This window comes from Equus quagga, chromosome 3 (assembly GCF_021613505.1).
Source record: "Equus quagga isolate Etosha38 chromosome 3, UCLA_HA_Equagga_1.0, whole genome shotgun sequence".
Classification (NCBI taxonomy): Eukaryota; Metazoa; Chordata; class Mammalia; order Perissodactyla; family Equidae; genus Equus; species Equus quagga.
This window is the reverse complement of record NC_060269.1, coordinates 34,324,911-34,337,445: the sequence shown is the minus strand read 5'-3', so window position 1 is coordinate 34,337,445 and position 12,535 is coordinate 34,324,911. Positions and strand designations below refer to the sequence as shown.

The following is a 12,535-nucleotide window of genomic DNA, read 5'->3' as shown; positions in this document are numbered from 1 at the left end:
GTGTGTGGGGACAAGACCCACGGGCAGTCAGAGCTCCTGCTGCTGCCGCATGGGGACAGGACCCATGGGCAGTCAGAGCTGGTGCGTGGGGACAGGACCCACGGGCAGTCAGAGCTCCTGCTGCTGCCCCGAGTTGAGGGTTAGGGCTAATTTTATAAGGCAAGGGTACGTGACTTATTTTTACTGGAGAAAAGAAAAGATGATGTAAAAAGTCATTAAATGATTTCAGTGCAGATGGGGTCTGGTTATTGTGCAGTCATATAACTTTAGATACGAATCTGGCCATATAGATCGGCATGTAGGTGAGGATGCCCTGGGCTTCTCTCCCTGGGGCGGTCCTAATTCATACCATAAAAAAAGTCCACTGGGTCGTATAGTTTGGCATGTAGGCCAGGTCACCTTGGGCTTCTCTAGCTGGGGCAGCCTTAATCCACATCACATATATCCAACTACTTACAGTATCTCTAATTGGAGGCCTTGTAGACACCTCAAACTCGTCATCTTTACCAAGAAAAATTAATCTATACATACCAATTCGATCCTGGCTCAGTGATTGGGTCTATAATCCACCTATTTGGTTAAAAAATCACTTAATTCAGAAGACTAAGAAACTATCCTTCCTTCCTTTTTATCACACCCCTCCCCCAATATTTAGTTAATCTACCTGTCTACATTTCAAATACTTCTTGAATATGTTATGTCTCTCTATCTTGATAACTAAGGTTCCATCACTTTATCCCAAATCAACTGCTGCCTGGATTACTGAACAACCTCCTATTAGTCTCCCTCCCTTTAATTTTCCACCACTTTAATCTCTTCTCTAAACTACACACACAGTGATTTTTACCTAAACTCAGATATCATCCAGCCCTTGCCACTGGCTCTTCCCCCACAGCCATGCCTGTGTAAATTCTTTCAGTGGCTTCCCCTTGCTTTGCAATGAAGCCCCGACTCCTTACCATGAATTACTGGGCCTTCCTGCTTCATCTGGTTTCTAGCTTCATCTCTCACAATTGCACCCCTCACTCTGTGCTCTTCACTTTCAGTTTCTCTATGTTCTCGTTGCCTCCAAAGCCTTTATACAGTCTCTTCTCCCTGCCTGTGTTTTCTCTCCCTCCCCTTCTGGTCTGGCCCTCCCTTGCCTGTCTAACTCCTACTCTACTTTCAGCTCTCATCTTAGTTGCTCTCACCTTCCTAATAAGCACTCTCATAGCACCCTGAGATTTTAATTTTAAACACTCATCAGTTTATTGTGATTAGTTGTCTGTCTTCTCTAAGAAACTGAGGGCGCCAATTATATATGTTTCATTCACCATTGTTCTTCATCTAACGGGGCCTGGTGCAGTAGTCACTAAGTAGCTGTTGTGAAATTTAGCAGTGACAGATCAAAATCTAAAAAGATAATAGGCCAAATCTAGTAAGATAATACTTAATATGAACATGTATAAACCCTTAATTTTGGTCTGAAAAAACTCACAATCTTTGAGAGTAAGATGGTAGAGGTATTTCTTAACGGAAGCATTGAAGTCACAGAAGGACAAGGTAGAACTGCTTTCTATAATGAGGATTCCTTGTGGACGTGGACCATGGCGTCAATCAAAGATCAGACATACACATATCATATCAGAGACTTGGTGTGAAAAACCAAAACTTACTCTAAGTGCACTAGTGAGGGTAAACATGCTCAAGAGTGGTTGTAGGAGAAAGAAAATAGTAAAGAAAGAACAACAGTCTTCTAAGACAGTCTTCAAAGACAACCCCAAGGACTCCACAGAAACCATTTTCTGGAATTTTATATCAAAGTCCACTTCAAACTGACTGAAGTTTTATGTGCTTAGGAGACTTTGGAATCCTTTGCCCCTCAGCACCCGGGATGTCTCGTACATAGTTAGCACTCAATAAATGTTTGTCTAAGTAAGTGTATGTCATTGAGACAAGCCAACTGTCATTCCTGCAAGGGCTCACAGGGTGACATTCCTTGAGTGGGGTCACCACAATCCAGGAATAGATCCTTAGCTTCGCAGGTTCAGAAACTCACTGTCATTCACACACCCCAATGTGGTTGTGTTCTAGGAGACTCGTGTCAGCTAGTCAGTGTGTTCTCTTCCTATCAGAAATGCTATTTAGAAAACAAAATTATTATTCAATTACTTTCCAAATTCTTGGAAAGCGTGGACTCAGACCAGGGAGAATTAACTGCGTGTTTTCAGTGGCTGGTGTTATCTAGCTCAAATAGTTGGATGCAGCTGTCTTTGCCACAGTGCACTGTGCCTGGGAAACAAACCAGAAGGCTCGTGTCAGCCGCGAGGACACCCTCTTCCCCTGACAGAGCTATGAAAGTACTGCAAAATGCTTAATTTGGGGGATATTAAGGCACTTGCTCTGTGGAGGTCCAGTTTTCAAGAGAAAAGTATAGGCAGAGGAGGGGAAAGAGGCCCTCACCCACCAACAAACCACCACTCTCTTTCCAACTGCCCTTCCCTAGGCTCATGCCTTTTTCTTTATTCTATAAAGTTTACTCAACAATATATTTTGACATCCATGTTTATAAGGTCATATTCTCTGGATACCATACCCTGACCATTTTGTTTAATTTAGATGTCTCCAAAATTCCCCATACCTCCCCTCCTTTATAATTTGTTGATTAGGTTGTGTTGGCCAGTCACTCTCATTTCCTATTGGTTTGACCTAATTTCGTTCTTGAAGAATAAACTGTCTGTAACTTTTTAAGATATCACTATATACTGAGCACAGGACAAAATGTGAAGACAACCTGGGAGATTTAGTTGGCATTAATCTTCTTCTTCAAAAAAAAGATTTTATATTGATATAAATACAAGGTTCAGAGTAAAGGAGTTCTCAAAATATAGTTTTCAAAAGTTGAAAACACAACTTTCTTACAAATATAGAAGGAACACATGTCAAATATTTCTTTAACTGAATAATGAGGGACCCAGCAGGATGGTAAAATTGGTTTTGAGATTATAGAAATGGGGGTTATATAGTCCATCAGAAAAGCATACTGAGACAAGTTTGCTAAGTTACAGACAAAACTGGCTAATACCTACGGGGTAATAAAGCCGTAACCTTTCTGGTTGTTTTTTTCTGCTAGACAGAAATTATTCCTATCTCTGCTAGACAAAACTTTGTAAGTTAACATCTAACTTCACAGTCTGGGCCCTAATCAATAGTAAAAAGAAGTCAAACAAAGGTATATCCCTCTAAGTAATTAAATAATCCTTGAATTGGCCTGTTAGACAATGCTCCAGGATGACGTTGAAAGGACATGCAGTCCTCTTTTGGCCTTATTTCCAAGATTTGGTCGATTTTTATTAAGCGAGTGCTGTGGCCTCTTAAATTCATCTGGATGAGATTATGTCTACCAGAAGGCTCAGAACCCTTTCTGAGGAGAAACAGTGGGAGGGCCTGAGGCCTCTTAGCCTGGGGAAGACTTAGTGTCAGGACCCACATGCTCACTTCAGCAGTACTCTTAAAATAACATCCTGAGGAAATAGTCTAAGAGTGCAGAGGTTTTATTTACACTGTTCAAGATCAGCGGTTAAAAGGCCATCACAAGGAAGAAGGGCTGGGATGTACCCTAAGTTGCTCCAAGGGGAAGACAGGGCAGCAACAGGAGTGGTTTGAGATCAGTGTCATAAAGAGCTTCCTCACTGTGAAAGCGCTTCAGCCAGGGCAGTGTGTGCTTTGAGAGCAAGGACAGTGTCTCCCTGCGGGTTCTCTGGCAAAGTGCAGCCATCACAGCCTCACATCACTGGTGAGCTAACGGGGGAGATAGATGGAGGGGGTCACACTTGAGATGAGGTCTGGACCAGCGTAGGACTAAGATCCCTTGCAAAGTGAGATGCTGCCATCCTGTAAAAATTGAGTTATTGCCTTTTAATTAAAAAATAAAAAGCACCTTTTCCAAGGCTTAATATTCCATGTTCTGGAGACATAGGCTAAGAAGTCACTTTTCGTATCTGTGTGATCACAATAGTTGTTGCAGCAAAACCTTTCGATAACATTTTCTATTTTTAAAATAGTAATAATTCACTTCAGTTTTGCCTTTTTCACAAGTCCTACTCCTGAGAGAAGTGAATTTACAGTTTTGTTGTTTTTGTTATTATTTGGGAGTTTTTTGGTTTGTATTTTAATGTGACTAGATCTCTGTGTCTCCGATCTGACACTTTTTTTTCCTTTCCACTAAAGTCATTGAAATATATTCACCCAGTTATTCACATCAGAGGTGTAAATGGATTTTCTGGAGGTTTTTTTAAGAGACAATCAAAGCCAGTCACTTTGTGACTTGACTTCTTCAGGTGTTGCAATCAGAAAGCTTAACACACCATCCCAGTTGCAAGGATGCTAAAACTCTATCTTGACCTTGAATCTGCAAAGAGGGAGGTAACATCCTTTGCAAGAAGTACTCATCCACCACCTCTGGTTTTATCCATTTATATAGAATTTCCTTAGGAAAGAGAAAGATGAAGGAAGGCATCAAATTGAGCCTTCTTTATACACGAGAGAAAATAACATGTTTATTTGACTTTTCAGCTTCCAATGATTGTTGCTGTTACACTTTAAAGTTTTACTTCACCCTTTTTACCATTAATATTTGCAAAAACCTGACTTTAAAAAAATGTATCAGCTGTGTCACATAAAGGCTTATTTCTCAATTTGTTTCATGTCATCAAAAAGACGTGCTGAGTTTGAAGCTCCTCTCTGGTTTACTCTTAAAATATAACCCTGAGGAAATAGGATAAGATTGCCAAGATTTTATTTACACCATTCGGGATCACAGGCTCTGGATTCAGGGAGATAGAGATTGAATTCTTGGCATTGCCTCTTCCGGCTTCAGTCAGTATCCCTGAGACTCAGTTTCCTTCCCTGGTAGGTGGGGACAATAATAGGAACTACCTCATAGGGTTGTGGCGAGGATTACATATGCTAACATACATAAAGTCCTTCACGCATCATCTGATGTAAGATAAGTACTCCATAAATATTAGCTATTATTATTTTAATAATAATTATAATAACTTCACTAAAACTTTATGGTGCTCTTGTCAGTATTAATGGCATCATAGCTGACTCGTTTCCTAAAACAACTGAAAAGCAGGTTTCAGCATTATCTAACAATTCATTCTTAGTTAATGAAATTGAGCAGCCATTTTGAGAAAATGAGGAATCTTCAGTCCAGAATTGGATAATACATCCCATTCGCTAGGAAATTTTCAATACTTTAGGAAGAAACATTGTAAGTTCTTGGAGGAATTGCAAAGAAACTATTGTGTGTTGGGGAATATACGCTTAAAATATTCAGGTAGGAAAACCTACAGATAATAGTACTCTGCCTTCCAGAATAAGGTCATCTCTGAGAATTGGTTATCAACTTGAGGCTAAGATCATACAGTAAATAATCACTACCTATATGTCCTAAGCAGAACTCTCTAGAAAACTGTACCGGTTGCTGAAATCTGCTACCCAGAGACCAGTGGTGCAGTGGATTCAGTTTTGGATTTGGAGTTAGAGACAGTGGGCTCAAATCCAGGCTTTGCTATTTATTCACTGTGTGACTTTGGGCTGGTTGCTTGGCTTTTCTGAACCCAGTTTCCTTATCTATAAAATGGAGCTATGATGTGACCTAACTCCTTCAATAGAGGAGGGTCAAATTTTAAAATGCGCGTGAAAGTGCTGAAGCAAATACCGTTAATAGTACTGGTATTATTACTATTACTATTCCACTATTGCAAAGGAAACTAAACGGGCACCAGGAAGAACATGGGTTCCCATGTACTATATGACACCAGGTGGCTTCAACTCCTCTAATATAAGACAAATGTCCCCAGGGTGGTGACAATACTCAACCTTCTTCCTGAGTGAAAGTTCTCATCCTATCATAGATATCATGTCTTGTTTCTCAGAAGTGTTATTAGTGCTATTGATATTACATAATTAAAATAAGTTTCTGTTTCCTTTTATCTGAATTTAGGTAAACTGATACATAACAAAGGTAAAACTCACTAGATTATGAGCTAAGTCAAATCCCTTCCTCATATCCTAAGTTATTTACTCACTGTACCCTCGCTTTAAGTTCTTCACTGCTTTGCCGTTGTGGGTAGAATCAACTCCAAGCCCTCTCTCCTGGCCTGCAAGGCCTTTGGTGATCTGGTCTCTGACTCCTCCACTTCATACTTTTCTTCCCACCTTGCTCAACTTTTGTAGCTTTGTGAATGCCCTTCCCTGTTCCTGGAGTATCCTTATCCCCTTTCTGCAGATCAGTTTCCATAACTGTTCTAATTAACAGAACAGTGCCTGGCATATAAGTGGACTTTCAACAAATGTTTAAAACAAATTAACTTGAAATCAGATGGCTCCCACATGGACTGAAACAGCAGATATTTTCATTTCCACATAGCCTTGTAAAGTTTGGAATTCTTCCTAAAGTCTGAATATATTCCATGTCATTGAAGGACAGTAGCTTCTAAACATTATTTTGGCAGTGTGCACATTTAGCTCTCCTAAATGTGCTGATGAAACCTGTTTGTAAGACACCAATGGAGTTGGTAAACCACAATACATGTTTTAATAAATAGATTAAAAAATATAGCACTTGAATTAAAATGTTGTATTCCCTATTGCCAATTGCAAAAGTTTGCACAATAAAGAAGCATTTATTCTATTATTTAACAATAAAACAAGCCTGTGTGTGAGTATTCACATGAGTAGATGCCTAAGAAAGTCATAGTAGCAATGTCATATAAGGTAAGCTAGTCCCTCTTGGGCCACATCCAAGAGAATTTAGTTACTGTAATGACAAAAGGACTTTATATAAATACCAAAATGACTTTTTCTAAAAGTAACGAAGTAGTCGCAGACCTAGACCCTGGGCACAGCATAGTCTCTGTCTGTCTGTCTCTCTCTCGTTCATACAACACACACACACAGATATAAACTCTTTGGAATTTTAAAGTTCCAAATAGAATTTATTAATAAAAATATGAAATGCATTGTCTTGTATAAATCATAATGTAGTGTTGAGAGCTAAAGGAAGAACTAAGAAAGACGAATAATCATCTGCTTCTCTAAAACTGAAACCTGTCATGTTAACTCCCAACTCAAACACCTAGTTTTAAAGATTTACCTTCAATAAACCTAAAAGCTTGTATCCTGCCTCATTGACAACAGCCTCAAACTGTTCCCTGTCATTGCAGAAAACAAATCTTTTGCTCCTTTCTGCCTAGGGGAGGCAGAGGGACCGAGGTGGTCCTATGTGGCTGAATTAGATGAAAGACTTGCCTTCCACCATGGAGACACGGAGTCTAATCAAGTGAAATGAGTTTTGAGATCCCAGCTCATTTCCTAGGGGAGATCAGTTCACATTACAAAATCACGACATCTCATTCATCACAACTGACGTGGTCTTTGCTCAGGAGAGGACCCCAACTGGGACTAAACCACCTGTCTTCTCTTGAAAAAGGGCACTTTATCCAAGTTAGAGTTGAAAGCCTTGGAGTAAGAAAGCTTGCCAGCTTCCACCGGAGTGATGCATATGCAATGGGGAAGGCAACTGGAGTTCTAAAAAGGGAAGATGAGTTTAAGGAAGATTGGTGGTTGTACTTTTAATGATGCTAAATACAAATAATTGTAATACAGATGCTAAGTCATTATGGTAGGGAGAGCCAAGATTGGAGCTCCATCTTCTTTACCTTCTAGACTTTATTAAATGGAAGTGAGGAGGATAAGTATTTCCATGCATCAGAGTTAAAAGTGGCAACGAACCTGTCTTGCTTTCTAGGTTAATAAATGATCATCATTTCTTTTATCTCTTTCAGGGCATCGTTATAACACCCTTACTATTGCTGCTTTTTGTGAGTATTTTGATGTTGTCTTTCATATCTTTTGTTAAAAGCCATCTACAACCCTTTAAGAAAGATCATTAGAATAAAATTGAAATGTGAATCCGTTTGTATCACTTTGCATCACATTTTGAACTGTTCTTCTAGTTGAACTGCACCAAGTCATAACATGTAGACAGAAAGAATCTTCGTGATCTCATGTCCAAGATCATCATCAGGACCCACTTATTAGACCTCTGACTCCTGGTTAATCATTAATTATTACAAATTGGTGACCTATGACATAGGTCACAAATGTGCTGCTCTTTATTTTCTCATTAGTAAAACTAAAGTGATTGCTAATGATCCAGTGTTTAATGGAAAATGCCCTGGACCAGGGAACCAGAGGAAGCTTAAGTTCCAAGGCTGGTACTGATAGTAATAGGCTTCGTCACTTTGAGAAATACTCCCTCAATTTTTTCACCTGTAGAATGGGAAATAGTAATACCTATGCCAGTCTGTCTCCCAGGGATAATGAAATGTTCTTTAGAAATAAAAAATACAAGCTACTGGTTAACTAAACAGAAAGTGTTCTGAAAATAGGAAATGCTAATTAACTGTCTTATTTCTTTTGGCACTAAGCATATGAGAAAGTGGATGAAAGATTATAATAGAAATTAATGTTATCTCATGCTGAGAAAAGCATATGTAATCATGAATGATACCTAAAATATTTTATGAACTGTGCATTTTTCATACACACATCTCCCAAATATAAATCACTCCACTCATCACTGAAATGGAGGAGGGATGCGTTTCTGGGAGTGAAATGTGGCTATTTGACTAGCACTATTTGTCAGTGAATTAAAACTATGGGGAAAATTTATTTAATTATAGTGTAATTACCCAAGTTGGAATTCAATTAGAGTAATAGAGTGAGGGACTTCATTTCTTACAAGCTGTGTATGAAGTGGAGAGGGAGAGAGACACTACTAAACAGTTGGATTCTGCATCTTTCATGAGAGACATTACCTTCAAGTAATAAACCTCCGCCTTACCATCCCTTCTGAAGTTTTAGCTCCATTCTGACAAAGTAAAAAGAGTCAAATAATCAGATCACTTCTTAGCATAACAAACTTCATCAATTTGGATTGCACCAATTCAGAATTTGCAGTGAGTCAAATTGAAACCGAAGTGAATATTGATTTGCATTCATTTGGAAAAAAAAGACTTGGTATGTACCTATCTGCTCACTAGATTTGAGGAACTGGGATCACCCCTCAGTGTTTTTTCCAAGACCTGGGAATACAGTTTCCCAAGAGCATCCCTCAACAGGCACAGGAGGCTGGCCGATCTGAGGTCCTCACTTGCAGTGGGTCAGAGGACTAGTATGGAGCTGAGCATCTAGTAAGTGTGCAATAAATGGCTCTGTAGCCTAGGTTCTCTCCATTGCAAAAGAATGGCATCTCTTACTCATGTAACTCTTAAGAAGAGCAGGGAAGGAGTCACAGCCACAAGTAGGGGGCTGGGACCTAGAGTAGCACTTTTGAGTATCTCACAGTCAAGAATGTCCGGGACCTTGTTTCAGCTTGACTAAAGAATCAGATCGGTACTTTTCTCCCTCTCCTTGCCATCTCCATGCTATAGTATAAAATGTTCTCAGCTGATTAATATGGCATCATGCTGTTGCAAGCTTTCCCCTACTCTTAGAGCCAGAGGCTTGTTAGCTTTAGTTGGTTCAACATTTTAAATAGTGAAGAGAAGTCAGGACCTTCAACTTAAAAGTTTAATGCTTCCCTTCTGAGCTCACTGGGCTGTCCCAACCCGTTCAATGGAATCATCACACAACATCAGTAGATACTTCTGTGTTATATGACTTTAAATTGCATTTACAGTATGTAACACTTTTTGTTTAAGTTGTCGTGCATTTTACAAACAATAGGAATTGCTTAAACACTCGAGTTAGCAGGCTTCATTTACCGAGCAGGACAAAACCTGAGCAACTTAAAATATGAATACATTCCATAAAAGATGTTGTATTTTTTATCAACACCCCTGTTAAGGGTTGTGTTTTGTCCCCCAAAAAGTTATGTTGAAGTTCTAACCCCCAGTACATTAGAATGTGACCTTATTTGAAAATAGGGTCATTGCAGATGTAATTAGTTAAGATGAAGTCATGCTGGTGTATTGTGGGCACTTAATCCAGGATGACTGGTGTCCTTACAAGAAGAGGAGTCAGAGACACGCAAGGCGAATGCCATGTCGTGATGGAGGCAGAGATTAGAGTGACGCATCTACAAGCCAAGGAATGCCAGGATTGCTGGCAAACATCGGAAGCTAGGAGAGATGAGGAAGGATTCTCCCCTGCAGATTTCAGAGGGAGCATGGTCTTGCTTGATGTCAGACTTACAGCTTCCAGAACTATGAAACAATAAATTTCCATTGTTTTAAGCCACCCAGTTTGTGGTATTTTGTTACAGAAGCCAAAGATGCTAATACAACCCCTGAAAGTTGAATTGTCTTTTTAAAATCATATCTTAAAAATGGAAATGTCTGAGTATTCAGGTGTAGAAGCTGGTAACGGCCATTTTTGCTGCTAGAATCTCAGTTCCCTATATTCTTTTTTTTTTTTATTAAGGTTATGAAAGTTAACATCCTTGTGAAATTACAGTTGTACATCATTATTAGTCATGTTGTAGGTACGCCACTTTACCCCTAGTGCCCTCCCCCCACCCCCCTTTTCCCTGGCAACCACCGATCAGTTCTCTTTGTCCATATGTTAACTACCACCTATGAGTGGAGTCATACAGAGTTCGTCTTTCTCTGTCTGGCTTATTTCACTCAACATAATACCCTCAAGGTCTATCCATGTTGCTGTGAATGGGACGACTTTGTCCTTTTTTATGGCTGAGTAGTATTCCATTGTATATATATACCACATCTTCTTTATCCAATCATCAGTTGCTGGGCACTTAGGTTGGTTCCATGACTTGACTATTGTGAATAATGCTGCGATGAACATAGGGGTGCATGGAACTTTTGGAATTGCTGATTTCAGGTTCTTAGGATAGATACCCAGTAGTGGGATGGCTGAGTCATAAGGTATTTCTATTCTTAACTTTTTGAGGAATCTCCATACTGTTTTCCATAGTGGCTGCACCAGTCTGCATTCCCACCAACAGTGTATTAGGGTTCCCTTTTCTCCACAGCCTCTCCAACATTTGTCAGTCTTGGTTTTGGATATTTTTGCCATTCTAACAGGTGTAAGGTGATATCTTAGTGTAGTTTTGATTTGCATTTCCCTGATGATTAGTGATGATGAGCATCTTTTCATGTGTCTATTGGCCATACTTATATCTTCTTTGGAGAAATGTCTGTTCATGTCCCTTGCCCATTTTGTAACTGGGTTGTTTGATTTTTTTATTGTTGAGTTGTGTGAGTTCTTTGTATGTTATGGAGATTAACCCTCTGTCGGATAAATAACTTGTGAATAGTTTTTCCCAATTAGTGGGCTGTTTTTTTGTTTCAATCCTGTTTTCCCTTGCCTTGAAGAAGCTCTTTAGTCTGATGAAGTCCCATTTGTTTATTCTTTCTATTGTTTCCCTCATGTGAGGGGTTATGGTGTCCGAAAAGGTTCTTTTGAAGCTGATGTCGAAGAGTGTACTGCCGATATTCTTTTCTAGAAGACTTATTGTTTCAGGCCTAATCTTTAGGTCTTTGATCCATTTTGAGTTTATTTTAGTAAATGGTGAAAAAGAATGGTTGATTTTCATTCTTTTACATGTGGCTGTTCAGTTTTTCCAGCACCATTTGTTGAAGAGACTTTCTTTCCTCCATTGTAGGCCCTCAGCTCCTTTGTCAAAGATTAGCTGTCCATAGATGTGTGGTTTTAATTCTGGGCTTTCAATTCTATTCCATTGATCTGTGCATCTGTTTTTGTACCAGTACCATGCTGTTTTGACTACTGTAGCTTTGTAGTATGTTTTGAAGTCAGGGATTGTGATGCCTCCAGCTTTGTTCTTTTTCTCAGGATTGCTTTAGCAATTCGGGGTCTTTTGTTGCCCCATATGAATTTTAGGATTCTTTGTTCCATTTCTGTAAACAATGACATTGGAATTCTGATTGGGATAGCATTGAATCTGTAGATTGCTTTAGGTAATATGGACATTTTAACTATGTTTATTCTTCCAATCCATGTGCATGGAATGTCTTTCCATCTCTTTATGTTGTCGTCCATTTCTTTCAAGAAGGTCTTGTAGTTTTTGTTGTATAGATCTTTCACTTCCTTGGTTAAATTTATCCCAAGGTACTTTATTCTTTCTGTTGCGATCATGAATGGGATTGAGTTCTTGAGATCATTTTCTGTTAGTTCATTGTTAGCATATAGAAATGCTACTGATTTATGTATGTTGATTTTATACCCTGCAACTTTGCTGTAGTTGTTGATTGTTTCTAATAGTTTTTCTATGGATTCTTTGGGGTTTTCTATATATAAGATCATGTCGTCTGCAAGCAGCGAGAGTTTTACTTCTTCGTTGCCTCTTTGGATTCCTTTTATTTCTTTTTCTTGCCGAATTGCTCTGGCCAAAACCTCCAGTACTATGTTGAATAAGAGTGGTGAAAGTGGGCACCCTTGTCTTGTTCCTGTTCTGAGAGGGATGGATTTCAGTTTTTGTCCATTGAGTATGATTTTGGCT

The 12,535-nt window shown here is 39.2% G+C and overlaps 1 protein-coding gene across 4 annotated transcripts in view; it reads left to right on the top strand.

Annotated features, from left to right (window-relative positions):
* The window catches only part of SLC10A7 (solute carrier family 10 member 7), a 240,384-nt gene that overhangs the window by 158,205 nt on the left and 69,644 nt on the right, over positions 1-12,535 (top strand). For all 4 annotated transcript variants that reach the window (XM_046657382.1, XM_046657380.1, XM_046657381.1 and 1 more), the window contains one exon: positions 7,836-7,871. In XM_046657382.1, the coding sequence (XP_046513338.1) occupies positions 7,836-7,871 (36 nt within the window). The remainder of the gene's footprint in view (positions 1-7,835; positions 7,872-12,535) is intronic.